The sequence below is a fragment of the Aythya fuligula genome, chromosome 2 (assembly GCF_009819795.1).
Source record: "Aythya fuligula isolate bAytFul2 chromosome 2, bAytFul2.pri, whole genome shotgun sequence".
Lineage (NCBI taxonomy): Eukaryota > Metazoa > Chordata > Aves > Anseriformes > Anatidae > Aythya > Aythya fuligula.
The window spans coordinates 62,942,010-62,962,901 of NC_045560.1; the positions used below are offsets into that span (position 1 = coordinate 62,942,010).

General features: G+C 43.5%; 1 protein-coding gene across 2 annotated transcripts in view; it reads right to left on the minus strand.

Moving 5' to 3' along the window:
- The window catches only part of KIAA0895 (KIAA0895 ortholog), a 36,201-nt gene extending 24,499 nt beyond the window's left edge, over positions 1-11,702 (minus strand). Inside the window, exon 1 of one of the 2 annotated variants that reach the window (XM_032181421.1) lies at positions 11,620-11,702. In XM_032181421.1, the coding sequence (XP_032037312.1) occupies positions 11,620-11,644 (25 nt within the window). In that variant the 5' untranslated portion in view covers positions 11,645-11,702. The remainder of the gene's footprint in view (positions 1-11,619) is intronic. The other variant, XM_032181422.1, reaches the window with a different exon arrangement.
- Positions 11,703-20,892: the final 9,190 nt, after the last annotated feature.

Sequence of the window (20,892 nt, forward strand, 5' to 3'; positions counted from 1 at the left end):
GTAAAAGTGTCAAAAGAAATTTGAAATTTAACAGGCCGGCGACTGAAGGCCATGCATTGTTTGTGAAGCATCAGATAGATTGTGAATCTGGATTACCCACTCAGTGGGGAAACAGGGGAGGGTCCTGCCATCAAAAGGTATATAAACTGTGTTTTGGAACTAGTAGATGTGCTCTCTCCTGCTTGTGGGGCGCCCGCCATTGCAATCGCGAATAAATTACTACTTCACTGAGATCCTCGCCTGAGCCTAAGTTATTGGCTACGGAGTGTTTCTCACAATTTTGGGGGCTCGTCCGGGATCCAGTTACCTACTGGGGAGCCCCACCGCCGCAGCAGCAGGAAGGCATGCCCCGCTGATTTCAGCGGTCCTGTGCATCGACGGTGGCGGTTCTGCGGAAAGCTGACAGAGGGCCCGAGACTGGTTAAAGAGGCAGGATCCATGAAGTAGTGGGGAAAGGAAGAAGGTAGGCACTCCGTTTTTTTTTTTTTTTAAGAATCGATCCGGTAACTCTGTGCACAGACCAAGGTAAGAAATATTAAGTATTGCCTTGGGGGTCGGGTGATCTGGTGTATGGTAAGCCCTTGCACGGGGAAGTGCTGGCACTACACCAGGGGAATCTGGTGTGCGGTAATCCTTGCACGGGGAAGTGCTTGGAAGTACACCAGGGAATCTGGTAAACTCAGGTGTGCGGTAACGCTGGCACGGGGAAGTGCTTGGCGGTACACGCCCATCTTTCAGTACGTTGGTGTGTGGTACACTGCAGAAGGGAAATTTCTGTAGCACATACTGGCGAGGGTTAGGAAAAATGGGAAAATATGAGTTCCAGGGGACAGGGATATCCCTGGGGGAGTGCCTACTAATAGTTCTTCCTGAAGAATGATAAGAAATTGGAAACATAATCCCAAAATTAGAGGGATTGTAAAGAAAAATAATTAAAAAAAAAAAAAAAAAAAAGGGTTAAATATTGTGTATCAGTCTGGACAAAAGAAACAATTAAGGAAACAGCAGTATTTTGGCCAAAATACGGGTCTGATGAAAATTCAGGCTTTAAATGTATGTGTAAACAATAAGATTCCTTTTTCAGAGAAGGAGCCAAGTTATGCTCCCTATAATCTTAATATTGAACTGGTGGCAGCAGCAGTCACTCCAGGAATGGAGACAGGGACTGGAATTAACACTGTATTAACACTGTCCCTAAAGAAGGATTGTACTCTAGGCTCTGGCAAGAATTAGAACAAGGTAGAAGATATGTTGAGAATTTTGCCTTCCCTGATACTAACAGTACTAACACTAACTGTGTATCCTCTTAGGTGAACTACCCCCTCCTCCTTACCAGCAGAGAGGTTAGGACTTTTAAGAAGAAGAGGAAGTCTTTATTCGAGGACCCCAACAGCCTAGTTGAACAATTAGACCAGTTCCTATGACCTGATTTATACTCTTGGGGGAGGGAATTATGTCTATAAGTATGTTGTTTACAGGGAAAGAAATGGGAATGATCAGGAGGAAAGCTGCTATCCAAGAATGGGAAAGAGCTCATCCTCCAGGACCAGGGGTAATACCGGCAGGGCAGAAATACCCACTTGCCAATCCTGGCTGGAATAATAATAGTGTGCAACACAGAAATCATATGAGAGACTTAGTGTCAGAATGAGAAAGTACTTGGGGATGAGACCTGAGGACCCAGTATCCCAAGGGCTCTTGAAAGTTCATTGTGTGATTAAAGCCTGGCAAAATATGCAGAAAATGCTTCAGAAGGTGGGGGGATGTAGTGAACAGTCACTGGGGGACCCTCCTGCGGGAGACCCTGGAGGTGTGTGTCCGGAGGGGAGATGAGAAGGAAAAGCAGAGAGCGAAACTAATGGTATTGACAGTGCAGCGGGTAGTGAGGCAGAGGGTTGGAGAAAGATGAAGAAAATCTTCAGGGGGAGTCAGGGCCAGGATGGAAAGGAGAGGAAGAGAGATGAAGGAATGGCAGGCAAAGAAGGCTGCCTGTGTTGTGACCCGAATCCTGGCAGGGACAGGCTTTCGTAAGATGTTTTAAGTGTGGCCAGGCTGGCCACTTTGAATAGGAATATCTGGAGTGGGAGAAGGAGGAAAGAAGGAAAATGGGATGAAATATGCTATATTGATATGTTGTTTCAGTATCTTGGAGGGAAAAGGTATGGAATTAAGTTGGACCCTGAGCCTTTGGTGCTGGTATTAGAAAAGTACAGGCTGGAAAAAGATAAAGGAAGTGTTAAAAGGGTTGCTGAAGGTGTTAAAGGTGTGACATGTAGTATTTAACAGAGCTGTTTGAAGTTGAATGAGCAGGGAAAGGAGATGTAGGCATTATCTAAGTAACAGTCTAGAAGTTTTGGTATATTTGCATATTTGCTGTGGTGTTTGGTCAGTTTCCCAAGCATCGGGGAGGGGGACAGGAAGGGGGAACAGCCTGCTCCACCAGGGGCCTCTCCAGCGGCCGCAGGGGGGCTTCGGCTCCAGCGCCTGGAGCGCCTCCTCCCCCTCCTTCTGCACTGACTTTGGTGTCTGCGGGGGGGTTTCTCACTCTCCCAACTGCTGTTGAGCAGCAGGTTTTTGTTTGTTTCTTTGTTTGTTTTCGTGGATGTGCTCTCACAGAGGCACGGACTGTATTGCTCATGGCTTGGCTCTGGGCAGCAGTGGGCCCCTTTGGGGCCAGATGAAATTGTCCCTTATCTGCCACGGGGAGGCTTCTGGGTTTTTCTCACGGGGGCTGCCACTGCAGTTTCCCAACCCCCTACTCACAGCCCCCGAACCTTGCCATCAAACCCAATACACTGGGGAACAGCTAGGTCATTACTGACCTGAAAAGTATCAGGGATTAAATTAACTAATGAAACCCTAAAAAGTGATGGGGGTAGAAGGGGCTGGGATAACAGTGCCACTTTGGGGGGGATACCAAGCTGAGACTAGGGGATAAAATGATCACTGGGTAATTATTGTATGTACCCAAGGCAAGGACTAATTTGTTGGGAAGGGATTTGATGATTAAATTGGGCATTCAAATGGTAAATTGTTAGACTGGAATAACAGTGTTATTAATGGAGTGCTCTCTGGCCCTGAGAGCAAACATACATGTATATTCACCTCTGACTGGAAAGACCCTGAAATGGGGGCGGAAGCAACAATATAGGTGGACAGTTTTACCTCAGGGGTTTACAGGGACACCTATCTATTTGGGTAAGATCTAAAAAAAAAAAAAAAAAAAAGAAAAAAAAAAAAAAGAGATTTTGGAGCAATTACAACCTCCCAAGGAGGTATTAATGTTAACAAATATGTGGATCGTTTTCTATTGTCAGGACAGGAGAAAAGAGTTGTGAAGGAAGCTACTAACAAGCTATTCAACTTTCTGGGAAAGCAGGGCTTGGGAGTATTAATAAATAAATAAATAAATAAATTACAATATGGAGAAAGAGAAGTCAGGTATTTAAGGCATCTAATGTCTGAAGGAAAACAGAATAAATGCAGAGAGGATTCAGGGAATTGTTGAAAATTAAGAAAGAACTAAAAAGTTTTAAAAGAAAGATTTTTTTTAAGGAATCAGGAGCCATGAAGTCTGAAGGAAAATCGATACTCCCTGATGGGAGAGAAGTGCTGAATAAAGTGATAATGAGGCAAATATTAACTGTTTTACATCAGAAGAGTCATTAGGAGGTGCAAGCAATGTGTGATGTTGTGCTAAGAAAGTATGTCTGTGTAGGAATATACACTTTAGGGAAGCACATATGTAGAGGATGTACCATATGTCAAAAGGTAAATAAAAAGGTGTTCTGTAACCCATCTAGAGGGGGACGGGAGCCAGGGGTTTGACCTTTCCAAAGTATACAGGTAAACTTTACTGAGTTACTTGTTTGTCCTAATTGACCACGTGACTAGATGGGTGTAAGCTTTACTGCAAGGGTTAAAGCAGGCCTTAGAGATTGAGTGGGATTTTCACAGCCCCTGGCACCCCTCCTCTTCTGGGAAGGTGGAGCGAATGAATCAGACATTAAAGAAGCAATTAACTAAACTAGTGTTAGAAACCCAACTTCCTTGGGTAAAATGCTTACTCCTACAGGTTTAAACAGCACCAAGAAAGGATATAGGAATTTCACCATATGAGATGCTGTTCAGATTGCCCTATCTGGGCAGAAGGGATGAGACACCACAATTCAAAATAAGAGAGTTTCCTTAAGAACTGTATTCTGGGGTTGTCTTCTTCTTTGTCATCTCTCAGGACCTGTGGGTTGTTGGCTCAAACCCCACCTTTGGAATTCCCCATTCACCACCATCATCCAGGAAACTGGGTCCTGATTCGGACCTGGAAAGAGTCAACTCCGGCCTGAATGGGAAGGACAATTACTGACCACTGAAACAGCCGTAAGAACTGCGGAAAAAGGTTGGACTCACTATACTCGAGCATCTGTCGACGCTAGTACCTGGGAAGCTGTTCCTACAAAAGACTTGTTGGAAGTTGAAATTGAAGAGAAAAATCTCATAGTGGACTCTGAGCAGGATAAGAGCTTACAATTGTAAACTAACCTTTTATTTTCACAGGTAACTAACGAGTGTGACTTCTGATTGAGAGAAAGGACAGACCTATAGCGAACTGCAGTGCTCCCAAGGGGGGGGGTTGTTATAGTAGTAGTGTACATCTTATTTTTGTATCGATAATTATTTGGAAACCTAAGGTTTAAAAATAATGACAGGGGAAAATTGATTATTAATTTTGTTTTTAGTGATTCTAGGCCTCAGAGAAGGCCTTGGTCAATTGGTAACTTGGAAAAGGCATGACCAGATAATAGCAAAAACGGGATACCCCATCAAAATATGGGTGACTGTGACAGAGGGTTATGTACCACAAGCCGTCACGTTTGATGCTTGTGAGGTGTTAGCTTGTGGAGATTTAAATGCCCAATGACAATTGAACAGAAAGAACAAATAACTGGGAGAGACACAACAGCCAGATTGAGAATAGCTGTATGGAAACAATCCTCTATTGCCATCAGAGAAAGGGAGAAACTCAAGGAGAAAACAGGAGAGTAAACAGGAGGCCCTCTGAAATGTGGCAGTTCAAACATTTGAGATTCAAACAGGGTATGGGGACGTGAATGCCTGGATAGAATGGGTCAAATATACTGTCCAGAGTCTCAACCGTAGCTACTGCTATGCTTGTGCCTCGGGATGACCGATTGCCCAGATAGTGCCCTTCCCATGGGGGTGGACCAAAGACTCCCAAGGGATGCGATGTATGATTGCATTGTACCAAGAAAAGACTGCCTGGGGAAATGAGGCCTGTAAGTCTCTCTTTGCTGTTTCTTGCATGATAACAATATCACAGTTCCCCCTGCATTCTCTACAGCTATAGGTAACCATACTGCTTGCCTCTCACGGCAGGGTGTGAGTGCTACCTGGCATCTGGGAGAATTTGCCTTGTGCTACCAAGCACTTGATGGGAAACTGCTCAAGACTAGAGATCCCCAGGGCAGATCTCTGGTGGTACGGTGGAGGGAAGATCTTATGGTCCACCCTACCATCTAATTGGGAAGGCACTTGTGCACTTGTTCAATCAGCTATACCCTTCACCCTGGCATTTGAAAGAGAAACATCACAAATACCCAGAAGAAGTAAAGGAGGCTTAGGAATATCATTTGATGATAGAGTATACATAGATTCTGTTGGGGTACCTAGAGGAGTTCGGGATGAATATAAAGCCAGAAATTAAATTGCTGCAGGGTTTGAGTTACTGTTCTGGTGGGTAACAATCAATAAAAATGTGGATTGGATTAATTATTTCTATTATAATCAGCAGAGATTCATCAATTATACCAAGGATGCGATGAGAGGAATCGCTGAACAACTAGATGCCATCAGCAAAATGGCTTGGGAAAACAGGATAGCATTAGATATGATGCTCGTGGAGAAGGGTGATGTATGCGTGATGCTGGGCAACCGTTGTTGTACTTTTATCCCTAACAATACTGCCCTGGATGGCACAGTAACAAGAGTATTGCAAGGGCTTACCACCGTTGCCAATGAATTAGCAGAAAATTCGGGAGCAGACACTTCCATCACAGGATGGTTGAAATCTTGGTTTGGTAAATGGAAAGGGATGGTAATGTCCATATTTACATCCTTGATTACAGTAGCAGGAGTTTTGACAGCTATTGGCTGTTGCGTTATCCCCTGTGTAAGGGGACTTGTCCAGCGGTTAACTGAAACCACATTATTGAAACAAATGACCATAGATCCACCACCCTACTCAGATAAAATGATATTAGAGGAAATGGAGAGCAAAGAAAGTGAAGAACAGGAAGATATTTACCAAATTACACTTTAAATAAATAAAAATAAATAAAAAGAGTTTTTGCAAAAATCAACAGTTTATAAAAAAAAAAGAAAAGGGGGGAATTGTGGGAATAGAAATGTTGTTTTTGCAGAGTTACATTGTTTAGAAGGAGGGAATGTGGTACTGAGATATGCTTACAGTGATAAGAAAAGTTTAGCAGGCGACCTTGTAAAATGCAGACAATCAGACTCCTTAGGACAATTAGGTGAAAATCATGGTGTCAAGTCAAGTCAGATAAGTGAAGAAACATTACCACTTCAAGCAGTAAAAATGTCAAAAGAAATTTGAAATTTAACAGGCTGGCGACTGAAGGCCATGCATTGTTTGTGAAGCATCAGATAGATTGTGAACCTGGATTACCCACTCAGTGGGGAAACAGGGGAGGGTCCTGCCATCAAAAGGTATATAAACTGTGTTTTGGAACTAGTAGATGCGCTCTCTCCTGCTTGTGGGGCGCCCGCCATTGCAATCGCGAATAAATTACTACTTCACTGAGATCCTCGCCTGAGCCTAAGTTATTGGCTACGGAGTGTTTCTCACAATGAGCACACGATTCTCTAAGTATTGCAGGATGAGAATCCTTACTTTTGGAGAAGGACAAATGAAAGGTGAGGTTTTCACCATGTCTGGACATAGAAATATTAAATTTCTGCGCATGAGACTTTAATTTCCACTTACATTTTTGTCTACAGAAGCAAAGTGCATCTTCTTAAAACATAGACAATAAGATAATGTAATGTAAACAGCAGTAATGTTTCCCCTTCTTTAGTAATCAATTCTCAGAAGCCACAAATAGCAGAGGAGTGAGCCTTAAATTGCCACCACATACGAACTAATTTGAATTAATACAAGTGTGTATAAGAAGTGAATTTTTTATTTTCTAGAAAAACACTCAAAAATGGGACCCCTCCTCTCCCATACCTCTCACCCCCAAGCTCTTGTGTCTATCTGGTATAAAAAGCTCCTGACAGCAATCTTTCAGCACTCAGTAGTATTGTTGGGCAGTAATAAATACATGTGTCTGTATAACCTCTGATTATCGCAAGTCAGGATTCTCCTGAGCTCTCCCTGGCAGGCTTTGTATGCATGTGATTGCTACCAAAATGCTGTCCCCCAACTCTGTATGTGCCATCTTTTACTTTATACGAGCAGTTTTATAGCAATGTGCAGTTCTATAGGAAAGGGCTTTTAAGGTGCCACACCAAGGTGGTTGTACTTCACCTTCTCCCAACTGAAGGAGGATACTGTTCGATGCGTATTTCTGCTGGAAATCTAGAATCAACAGAAAATACATCAGATTTGGGAGATTGTATCAGGTAACACCACAGTTCTCACAGAGGTCATACACGTATAGCCACTGTTTCAAATTCTTTCACTGGTTCCTGTGGTCATCACTGTTTTACAACTAGAAAACTATATTTGAGACAATGTCAACCATGATGACTATGTTGCCACACACCAAGCTTCTAAAGTTCAGCTTTGAATATGTCAATTTAATCAATAATAGAAATTGTTTCAGACTACCTACAGACCAGACATCGTTATCCAAACAAAAAACACGCTGTCTTCTAGGAACCTCACTTTACTAAACTATATTAAAGAGTTTCTAAGGTCCAAGTAGTGGGTGGTGATTGAAACAGATATTTTTGTATTCTAGATATAAAGCCAGTTCAGCCTATGGTCTGATAATGTGTTTCAGTGTTTTCAAAAAGTGACAACAGCTCCTACCACTGTAAGGCAGCCGGTGGATCACCAGCCCGTGTTAATCATGCAGACTGGAATAGCAGTGATTTCTAGCTTTTACAGGATGCCATGAGATGTGTCAGCAGATTACCTGTAAGAAGTCAACTGTACCTGTAAGGATCCTACTGGACAAAATGTCCACCATAGAGCTAAATAAAAACATCATACGATGGGTGAGCAATTGGCTAACGGGCAGGGCCCAAAGGGTTATGGTAAATGGAGCTGCGTCAGGCTGGCGGGCGGTCACCAGTGGGGTCCCTCAAGGCTCCATTTTAGGGCCGGTACTTTTCAATATTTTTATAAATGATCTGGATGTAGGAATAGAGGGTATTTTGAGCAAGTTTGCTGATGACACCAAACTTGGAGGAGTTGTGGACTCAAGTGAGGGCGTAAAGGCCTTACAGAGGGATCTGGACAGGTTGGAGAGCTGGGCGATCACCAACCGCATGAAGTTCAATAAGAGCAAGTGCCGGGTCCTGCACCTGGGACGGGGAAACCCTGGCTGCACGTACAGACTGGGCGATGAGACGCTGGAGAGCAGCCTAGAAGAGAGGGATCTGGGGGTCGTGGTAGACAGCAAGTTGAATATGAGCCAGCAGTGTGCCCTGGCAGCCAGGAGGGCCAATCGTATCCTGGGGTGCATCAAGCACGGCATCGCTAGTAGGTCAAGGGAGGTGATTGTCCCGCTCTACTCTGCGCTGGTGCGGCCTCACCTCGAGTACTGTGTGCAGTTCTGGGCACCACAGTATAAAAAGGACATGAAACTGTTGGAAAGTGTCCAGAGGAGGGCTACGAAGATGGTGAAAGGCCTTGAGGGGAAGACGTACGAGGAACGGCTGAGGTCACTGGGCCTGTTCAGCCTGGAGAAGAGGAGGCTGAGGGGAGACCTCATCGCAGTCTACAACTTCCTCGTAAGGGGTTGTCAAGAGGCAGGAGACCTTTTCTCCATTAACACTAGTGACAGGACCCGCGGGAACGGGGTTAAGCTGAGGCAGGGGAAATTTAGGCTGGACGTCAGGAGGGGGTTCTTCACAGAGAGGGTGGTTGCACACTGGAACAGGCTCCCCAGGGAAGTGGTCACTGCACCGAGCCTGTCTGAATTTAAGAAGAGATTGGACTGTGAACTTAGGCACATGGTCTGAACTTTTGGGTAGACCTGTGCGGTGTCGAGAGTTGGACTTGATGATCCTTAAGGGTCCCTTCCAACTCAGGATATTCTATGATTCTATGATTCTATGATAAGTCTGCAAAAGGCAACTTGGATGCCATTGTAGTAAGCTACAGCTCTATGCTGCATATCACACTACATTTCATATAGGTTTTATCTTTCATATCTCATCCCTGTATGTTACAGCTGTTCTGAGATGTATATATATTATTTTCTCTGACTTTTTACATTTCAATCTTGACAGCAGACAACAACAAAAAGCACACACCAATGACTTATGCACACAGATTCTCTCCACTGATCTCATCCCCAAATGCTCAAAAGTCACAAAGCCCCAAGTCCTTCAACTATTAGAAACAAAAACCAAAACTGACATAGTCTCTCCTAAGACTTTCCCAGCATGCTTACTTCCATTTATTTTTATCTTGTTCCTCTCTGTAACAACAACACAGTAATAATTCACCAGGATCTAAATTTTTACTGAACCAAACAACCAGCCAGGTTTGGGAGTGGAAGGCAATAATGTAGAAGGAGGAAGGGGCAGAAGAGCTGCCTGTCCCCACTTTAGCATCAGTAGGGGACCAAAAGATGGAAAGCCCTCCTGTTCAGTGGAAAGTTGGTCTGTCCTAGGCCAGGGTACAATTCTGACCCTGTTATGAGCAGCTGCATTTGGCTTCAGCCACCCCATGAGGTGGGTTAGCAGGGCAGAGCACTGGGCAGAGCTAAATCCCTCCTGTCTGGGTATGGGGCCCTGCACACGAGCAGGACCACCTCCTGCTCTAGCCCCAACCCTGTCATTTTCAAGGTACCTGCTGGAGCTGTCGATGCTGGACTTGCCACATACCACAGATGCCAATGTCTGATGTGTCACAGAACCACACAAAATACTACTGGAGAAGGGACATACCCCAAATCTGCTAACACAGGGTGTGTGGGATCCACAGATCTCCTCTTAATTCCGTGCTAATGAAATACTTTGCATGTCTATGTTGCACACCTTTTATCCCATCATGAGCTTTGGATCTTGTGGCATCACACACTGCCTAATCTTGTCAGAGGCTGTTAGAAAAATATGTTAAATTTTATGACAAATTCAGAAACTGGGTTATATCATTGGTTTCCATTTGATGTGTTGAACTAATACTTTATTATGTTGATAATATGTGTAATAAGAACCCCATGTAAGATTTTTTTCTAGATTTTGGATAGCATTTTAGAAAAAAATCTTCCTCACCTAGACTACTGGCTTGTTACTATCCAAATGGATTCAAAAATAGGTGGCATGAGGTGAATAATGACATATTTGTGGGCACAGATCTCCATCTGCCCAGCTAGCCATGCTCTAAAAACACAGAGAGCTCATGCTTTTTTAGCACCTGTCACTCAGGTTATACCTGCATAATTGACAAATCCCTTCCAAACTGCAAGTGTGCTTTTTACAGCATGTAGCAGAGATGTTCTTGGAGATGCGTGCTTATCCTTGGAATGTAATCACCTGAGACACTGCTTTAGTTTTTCAGTTCAGTGTTACCATTTTAGAGCATGTTTGAATTTATTTTTGCCCCAAATGAGAAAACACTTCCAATAGTTCAACTTGGATTTTCAAATGCAAATAATTTTTGATCTGCCTACAAATAATAAGAAAAGAGCAAAGTCTGAAACTGAAAGATGAGAAGAAAATATAAGAATATGACAAGTAAGATTTCTCCTTTGATATATTTTGCAAATGTTAAATTGTTACATTTATCTTCAGTATCCAGGTAATGTGAATAGATTACAAACCTACACTTAATTCATTAGCTCTAGATGGCATGGTTTGGGGGTGCAGAAGGTTGTAGAAAGCATGTTCTGCAACAAACAGGCTATGGAGAGGGCTATGCATGAATCTCTAATGTCCCACTGACTTTCAAATGCTGCAGGCTTATTTGTGGAGTAACAGAATCTGACCAAGGTTTTGTGGTAGCGTCTGTTCTTACTATTATTAAATGCCTTTAAGGGTTACAAGCACTCATCAGTTTGAAGAGAGAGTCAGGCAACTCATACTTAACAGCACTAGAAGCTCTGCCTATAGCAACTGGAAATTATTTCGCTATAGGGCCAGCTCCTGCAAAAAAGACTGGTGCTGAGCTCTCTAACACTTTCGCACCAAGACATTCAGTAAACAGAGCCCGTGCCATGCTGGGAATGTTGAAGTACCACCTAAGACCTTTTTTTTTTTCCAAAAAAAATATCCACCTCTTTGCTCTCCTCCTGCAGCAGCGCATCCGTCCCGAGGGCTGACTCTGAGCAGGATAAACCTGAGCTGCAGCCCCGAGGGCTGATTTCAGGATCCCACCCCACGACCCCCCGGGGCGGTACTCACCGGTCACACGGATGGACTCCAGCATGGTGCCGGGCCGGGCGGAGCCGGGCAGCCCCCGGGGACTCCACCCGGGCCCCGTCCCTGCCCCGTCCCTGCCCCGTCCCCGTCCCCGTCCCCGTCCCCGTTCCCGTCCCTGTCCCCGTCCCCGTCCCTGTCCCTGTCGCGGCCTCGCCACCGCCCCGCAGGAGCCGCCCCCGCCGAGCGTCCGCCCTCCACTGCCGACTACAAGTCCCAGCATGCCGCGCGCCGCCCCAACCCTGCGGAGGCCGGCGCTGGAGGGGCGAGGTGCACGCTGGGAGTTGTAGTGCGGGGGGGCTGCCTCATCAGGCCGCAACACCCCTGATTTCTCCTGTCGGTGTGCGGGCACACCTTGCACTGAACTGAGCCATAGCCGTGTGCTGCGCTGACAATTAGCAATGATCCTCGTTGCTGATAATTGATAATAACTGATAATTATCAGCCTGACCTGAACAAGTTGTATTGAACTTCATGAATCCTCCTTAGAGCAACCCTCACAGACGCAACCACAAAGCTGTGTGGCTGGACTATCTCCACAGAGTTCTGGTCTGATACTTACAGTACAGGGTAGTAAGAAAAACAAACAAACAAACAAACAAACAAACTTTAAAGCATGTATTTTCATTTGATCTAGTATTGCCTCACAAAGGGAGAGACTCTTAAAGACCAGCTATGACAAGACTGCAGTGTCTTTTTTCTCAGAGCCTAATGCAAAGGCTAGTACTGAAGCACAGCTATACCTAGCTGTCAAGCTGGATGCCCTTTGTAACTTGAATTTGTGAGAAACACTCCGTAGCCAATAACTTAGGCTCAGGCGAGGATCTCAGTGAAGTAGTAATTTATTCGCGATTGCAATGGCGGGCGCCCCACAAGCAGGAGAGAGCGCATCTACTAGTTCCAAAACACAGTTTATATACCTTTTGATGGCAGGACCCTCCCCTGTTTCCCCACTGAGTGGGTAATCCAGGTTCACAATCTATCTGATGCTTCACAAACAATGCATGGCCTTCAGTCGCCGGCCTGTTAAATTTCAAATTTCTTTTGACATTTTTACTGCTTGAAGTGGTAATGTTTCTTCACTTATCTGACTTGACTTGACACCATGATTTTCACCTAATTGTCCTAAGGAGTCTGATTGTCTGCATTTTACAAGGTCGCCTGCTAAACTTTCTTATCACTGTAAGCGTATCTCAGTACCACATTCCCTCCTTCTAAACAATGTAACTCTGCAAAAACAACATTTCTATTCCCACAAATTCTTTGAGGAACAGTGGAGATACATGCTCTGTTAACGTGTACAAGTTAACCTATAAAAACCCTCTTTGCTAGCTCTGTTGTATCTGGAACCCACAGGCTTGTCTCCAAATCTCAAATTGCAGGAACTGAGTAAACAGTTTTAAATGTAGCTAGGCAAAGCTATCACTATTCAGTTACAGTTTGCTTGTGATATATGAGAATTACAGGGAAAAAAAATAAACCCATTAGTGAACCAGTTCAAGTAGTGGAAATAATCAGCATAGCAGATAAAGAAAGGGTGGATGGCTTCTACAATGTGAAGTCAATATACCACTTTACTGTAATTCCCCAGTCAGTTTTGGTGTTTAGACTATAAATTCTTACTTTAGAGATCATACTTATGCTTGGAAGCAATATCAATGAAAACACTAGCTCCAGCTTTTGATAAGCATGTCATATGCTTATATTCCCTCTCCTTGCTCCCTCCAGAGCTTGCCTCCTCTTCTTGTTTCCCCTCTCCTGCCCACTTCTCCCTTGTGCCCGAGTCCTTTTTCACCGAGTGCTTTGGCATTCAGTCAACCCTGAATCTACTGCCTCCAGCATTTTTTTTTTTCCCTGTTAGCTTTTTTGCTTTGCAGGTTGACTTGAAAGTTTTGTTAGGTCATGCTACAAGGATGACAAAAGCAGCAGCAGAAGGCACAGAGGAGAAATATTAAAAGGCCAGCTGCCCCTGTATGCTGCTTTAACTCAGAGCAAGCTTCGTTATGCTTGGTGATTAAAAACATCACATAAAAGCTCAGTCAAAAATAAATAAATAAATAAATAAAATTGCTAGGTATCTCAATATATATGACAAGAATGATATATATACATACATGTATTTAATGTACTTGTAACAGTTCTGACCTCAAAGGCATCTGAGTTTGAAAGTCTGTAGGGATGGAAGCTGGCAGCACGGTTTGCACAGATGGCACTGCAACAAGGTGAGATGACATGGGGACGAACAGCAAGGTTTTGAGAAGAGACACACTGTGGAGTGCATCTAATGCAATACAGTTATACAACATGACTAAAATCTGTATCTGGATATCACTTGCCTGTTGTTAGAGACAAAATTAAAGAGGGCATGTTCATCTTGTATTTTAAGCTCAACGTCAGCATGCCATTATTTTCAGAGATAATTATTTCCTATTTATCTGGCCAGCAATACTGTGATGTCTAGTACATAGAAGAGTATCTTTGAAAGAACATTAGCATCAGTAATCTCTGCAGCATGTAGAGTCCAGAAGAGCAGTGATTTTATTCATCTCTAAACTTGCCAAAAGCTAACACTGCAAAATTCAAACACACACATATATATAAATATGTATGTTTATATGTGCATTGGGGTTTTAAATATATATACATATGAATATACACAAACGTATTTTAATGTCTGCTTTACTTTGTTCCTCTCTCACATTCACTCCATCTTCCTTTCACTTCTCTGTGCTGACAGAGGAAGTAGGCAAGCTGAGAGTGAGAGTATTTAAATAACTTTGCATAATTTGGCACAGCTTCAGGGCCATTGGAGTGGCAAGGGTAGCCTCCCCTCCGCAACTTAATGACTTAGCTGGCTGCATATCTTCTGACCAAGTAATTTCTTTGATCAAGTGACTCTAGCTGACCACTCTCCCAGTCACACCCTTTCTAGAAACTCCTTCTGAAATGTCTGACATTGCTGTCAGATTGCAGCTGCATCCCACGCCTCTAGTACACGCTGAAGGCAGTACATGCTTGTAGAGTGTTAGGCATACAAACATTACTATTCAATGGGACTGCTATTTAAAGAGGCCTTGCAGAGTACAACTTGTTACAGCTCCAGTATTTGGATTGATTTATCCACCAAATTTTTCCTGCTTTATGCCAAAGAGGCTTGATACCATAAGCCCAGCCTGACAAAATGCAGGCAAAACTTTCAGTAACATTCACAGAAATGAAAGCAGGTTAATATCCACATGATGTGAACCTCGAAATGTAATCAATCATTGTCCTTTATCAGTAAGGGGGAAAAAAAAATCAGAAGTATGTATTGCATATAAGCCTTTATAAGGAAATTAGCTCAGTTGATGAAGAAAGTGGATTTCTAGAAGTCATTTCCTGGAAAAATGTGCTCAGCTTTGTACACTCACAAAAGCCTACTAGGAAGGAAGGGGCTACTTTCTTTCCTATGGCAGAGACATGGGTTATATAAACGTATATGTCACAGCCAGGCATGCATGGCTTACAACACAGCTGGTGGACCAAGACACCTCCCCAGACTTATCCTCCTCAACCCATCCACCCATTTTCGCAGCGGTGCCTTGTCACTGCCAGGGTCCTTCTGAGGAGGGCAGGACGGTGCCCCTGGGAGTCAGAGGTACCTCACTGAGGCCACACTGACACCAGGGAGGCAGCACAGGGGCTGGCAAAAAATCTGGCCCAAATTGTGAGCGTTTTCAAAATGTTCATCCTTGGGACTTTTTGGCTGCCAACTCTTCTGCAGCACTAGGATAATTTCAATTGACAAATGAATGTTTGCCTAGAAAATTTTGGCTGGTCAGGTGGGGACTTTGCTTATTTCTTAACCAAAGTGAGGAAAGCACAATGTTCTCCCCATTGCCATTCATTTCCATATCTCCTCTTCCACACTGTCTGCTTGATCTCATATTTATATATATTATATTTATATATATTATATATATTCATATATGAGTATATTTACTCAGCTCTAACAGAGTTTCTATGTAACTGTATATGTAGTTTCTATTGTAGCAGAGATGACTCTATTACCAGTGTCCCTCATGGGTAGCTGTGGGGAAAATAAATATCATCACCATTATATTTTAGTTGTGTTTGTTCAGATTTCAGTAGAATTTCTCTCCGTAGCTTCAGCTGCTATTTATTTCAGGTATGCTTTTCTTCCTCTCCCCAAACAGAGAAAAACATATTTCCAAAGCAAAATTCATCCTAAAATCCTGTACAAGTAACACCCTCTAGTGTAGACATGCTACTACTGCACAGATTTCATGTCTGCATGGATTTATTTTCAAAAGTATGACACGATGAGCAAAGAGCAAAAAGGCATGAACTCATGTAAGACCCATTTCATACCCTTAGGTGTTTCTTTGTTTAGCAAAGCATATGGGCCATGCACCACACTTGGAGCACCTACTTTCGTTTTAATAACACCAAGGTAATTTTGTAGGTACTGTCCTAGGGCTTTCTGATGCCAAATACACCATTACTCATGGTATATTTTCTGCGTGTCTTATAACTTATTTATTTAAACTACAAGGATAAGATGGCAAGAATAGACAGGTCAGAAAAGTATCATTTGCTGAACTTACAACATACTGAGTCTTCAAAAAAGGGATTAGAGCTGATGAAACACTTTTTTTTGTGTGTGTGAAAAAAAAAAATTCAAGAAGAATCCCACCCTCCCCCCCCTTTTTTTTTCTATCTTTCAGAAAATTATTTCAGGATTATAAAATATGATACTGTTTTGGTTGGTGAGATTGCTGATGTGATAATGCAATTGTTCTGTTTGCATTATGCTACAGAGTTGCAAGCAAATCCTTGGGTACTGTAAATTAACGGAATGGTCTCAATTAACATAATGGCACTTAAGTACTCTCAGGCCCTTTGCTCTGTTACAGAATTTTTATGTCAGCAAATTGTAAAGCTGTACTGTATAGATGGAGAAAGAAGAGAAGGTATTTTATAATAGAGACACGAAAGAAGGAAGTATTTGTAATTCTCCATCTTCTGTGTAAGTTGAGATCAGGAGACCTAAACAAAAGGTCCTGAGAAACTTTCAGTGATTTATTGATACAAATATAGTATTATACTAAGAAAATTGTGAACATAATGGATTTCTTCAGAGTACAAGACAAATGTTCCTTAACTCCCACAGACTTGTAAAAATGCAAATTTCAACTAACCAGAGGTTTTGCGTTTTTTTTTGTTTGTTTGTTTTCTGAAATTGAGACCACTTGACAAGTATCTTCTGTCGTTATTGCAATATGAGATTTGTCTCATTACTTGTTTCACTATTTTTTCATTTTCATTTATTTTCTTTTCTGCCTTTTCCTTCTATTGTTTATCTCGCCTCACTATCTGCCATTCTTCTCTCTTTTTTTTTTACTCCCCATAATATTTTCATTTGTCCCTCCAGCTTCAGTAACTGCGATTTTCCCTCAGTTGCTGCTAGCGTAAGATGGTGCATTTGATCTCTAACAACAGTAACGCTAATCCATCAATGTCATGAAATGGTAATTTATTGTGGAATATAAATAACAGTTTGCTTCTCCAACCACTAATATAAATGGTATCTTCTGTAAGCTGGTATTTTCTTGAGTACCCCTTCCCCCCCATATTTTGCAAAGGACAAGTGAGGGAATAAATAAAATACATGCTGTTTGAAAATCATTCTGTATGTTTTGAAAAGTTAACATATATTCCCTCAGCAAATGAGCAGTTTAAGGGTTTTCCCCCCAGCTATGCTTACCAAGGCAGGTTAATGAATGAGCCCTTTTGGTATGATAAAGCACAGTCCCAGATGAGAGTTATGCTGTAATGGTTACGTGGTCTTCTGTTCTCTTAGTCTGGTTGAGTTGATTATGAATCTCCTCCTAGGGCTCCTGAAAGACAGACATATGCTCTGAGAACCCTAATTTAAATCCACATCATGCCTGCAGCCGCACTTACTCACCAAATGTGCATCATTCCTGACATACATGTAACTGTATTCCTTCACTGGATAATACCAGACTAACTTGCACGTGTGATTATCGTATGAGCCGACAAAAGCAGTATAATCACTTTTGGCTTGGCAGAGAACAGATTGTAAGTGCTGGCCACCATAAATTATTCTGATCATTTAATAAACCACTGTGTTTTGCCACACTACGGGCCAACCCATCTATTTGCTGTTTGGTGGTGAAACTACCTTTTCCCAGGTCAAATACGCCAGCACACTAAGATATTTCCCAGAGAAAGCAGTCTAGGAGGTCTAGGAGGTTTCTGGAGAGCGTGGAAGATAGCTTCCTGACACAGCTGGTTAGTGAACCTACCAGGGGTGGCGCCCCGCTAGACCTTCTCTTCACAAACAGAGAAGGACTGGTGGAGGATGTGATTGTCGGGATTGTTGGGAGCTGTCTTGGGCAGAGTGACCACGAAATGGTGGAGTTCACTATTCTTGGCGAGGCCAGGAAGGGGACCAGTAAAACCACTGTATTGGACTTCCGGAGGGCTGACTTTGAGCTGCTCAGGACACTGGTTGGTAGAGTCCCTTGGGAGGCGGTTAGAAGGGCAGAGGGGTCCAGGAAGGCTGGGCACTCTTCAAGAGGGAAATCTTAATGGCACAGGAACCCACGTGCCCAAAGACGAGCTGGAGGGGAAGAAGACCAGCCTGGCTCAACAGAGAATTGTGGCTTGAGCTTAGGAGAAAAATGAGGGTTTATAATCTTTGGAAAAGTGGGCAGGCCACTAGGGAGGACTTTAAGGATGTAGCGAGGCTGTGCAGGGACAAAATTAGGAAGGCCAAAGCTCATCTGGAGCTCAATCTGGCTACTGCCGTTAAAGATAACAAAAAATGTTTCCATAAATACATCAACACAAAAAGGAGGACTAAGGAGAATCTCCATCCTTTACTGGATGCGGGGGGAAACTTAGTTACAAGAGATGAGGAAAAGGTGGAGGTGCTTAATGCCTTCTTCGCCTCAGTCTTTAGCGGCAATACCGGTTGTTCTCTGGATACCCAGTACCCTGAGCTGGTGGAAGGGGATGGGGAGCAGGATGTGGCCCTCACTATCCACGAACAACTGGTTGGTGACCTGGTACGGCACTTGGATGTGCACAAGTCGATGGGGCCAGATGGGATCCACCCAAGGGTACTGAGAGAACTGGCAGAGGAGCTGGCCAAGCCGCTTACCATCATTTATCAGCAGTCCTGGCTATCGGGGGAGGTCCCAGTTGACTGGCGGCTGGCAAACGTGACACCCATCTACAAGACGGGCCGGAGGGCAGACCCGGGAAACTAAAGGCCTGTCAGTTTGACCTCAGTACCAGGGAAGCTCATGGAGCAGATCCTCTTGAGAGTCATCACGCAGCACTTGCAGGGCAAGCAGGCGATCAGGCCCAGTCAGCATGGGTTTATGAAAGGCAGATCCTGCTTGACGAACCTGATCTTCTATGACAAAGTGACGCGCTGGGTGGACGAGGGAAAGGCTGTGGATGTAGTCTACCTTGACTTCAGCAAGGCTTTTGACACCATCTCCCACAGCATTCTCCTCAAGAAACTGGCTGCTCTTGACTTGGACTGGCGCAGTTATGTACTCCTAAGAATCTTGATTTTATTTTTCAGAGTAAACTTCATAGAAATAATTTTTATGGGAAATTTCTTTTACAGAGTAAAATGTTTATTTCCTTCTTTATAGTATTACATAGCAGATGAGATTGTTATGTACACTGACAGTACAGCTCACGCTATTTTGGCTGGCTGGATAAGGCCCTTAGGCAGAGCATCGTGCACTGTGTGCTGACATTTGAAAAATGACAGAAGTGGATAAAAACACCTTTGGACATGCATCAATGGCAGTGGGAACTGCTCTATATAAATCTCACAGATCCACACGTAAAGCAAAAAAAAAAAAAAAACAAAAAACAAAAAATGTATTTAAATTGCAGCAATTCTGTTTTGTAATAAAAAAAAAGGGGGGGGGGGGGGGGCGGGGACAGGACCTCAAATTGTGCATGACTTTTTGTCTTTTGGGATGGTAGGAGAGAGAAAAGACTTAATGGTAATTCCCTCTCTTTATTTTCAGTCCAGGGCTTTGAACTCCATATTGGTTACTTTCTCTTCTGGTATTTGCCTGCACTGATTTTTCACTGATCAATTAGAGGAATGTTTCTATTGTTTCCCAGTGATAGTTTCAACTAATCCCATCTTGAAATGATGCCTCTCCGTTCTTATCACCTTAAAGGCTGGTTCAGAGATTACAAATGAGTCTCATGATGGCTCTCCGTTTAATTCCCTGGCAGCCTGGCACATGAGAAAGTCCTGAGCCCGGACCTCGGACTGCTCCAACCCTCACACAGCTGAGAGCAATGCAAGGACTTTTGCTGGCCAGGATGTCCAATCTTGAAGATCCCTTCAGAGGTTATTCAATGTTGTAATTCTAGATTCTGCTGCATTTTGATTCCATGTTGCTTGCAAGCAAGGCATTGGAGAGATTGTATAATGAGCAACAATTAAAAGAGTGTGGTTTATCCAGCAAAACAAAGGTTGGAAGAGGAAATGCTTGCTGCCTATATGTAATCCAAGAGGCCAGATGCACAACGCTAAGAAGGGTATTCATGCAAGGTCATGAACAATGATGAGAAAAAAGACATAAAGGAGTGCAAATATGTAATGAATAAGCTAGAAATTTGTCAGGTTTTAGTCATACATGCAGTTAGGCATGGAGCAGCCTACTGGGGTGAATACTGGTGGCAAGAACCAAGCTGTAGTTGAGATGGCATGTAACTCACAACAGGGATGAGCAAGATGGTGCCAAGGGCTGGATCTGAGCACCAGATGAGCCTCTGCCAATTCAGTGCCCGAACGCTGGCGTTTTCAGGAAAGGTATGAGGAAATAAAGAGGTCAGCAGAATGAGGAGCCGCTGGGTTGGGTTTGGTGACGGGCTGCAATGCAAGGACAAATGTCAGAGCTGTGAGAAGAAGCTACAACCTTTCCAACTGCACTGGGATGTAAGTCTCCCCGGTTAAAAAAAGGGAGTGCCACGTTTTTTTGCCAACACCTCCTGTAAAAACAAAAACCTCGGGGCAGGAAGGCACCAGGGCACTGCTACTGAGCACCGCCAGCAAGCTGTGGGGGCTCATCGGGCACCACCCGGGGCAAGGGGGCAACCCACTGTTTTTTATTTCACAGAAAGTCGGGTTTTCTTTATTCTGGGCTGAGACAGGGGCAGGCGCTAGGCAAGCTACCGGGGAGGGTG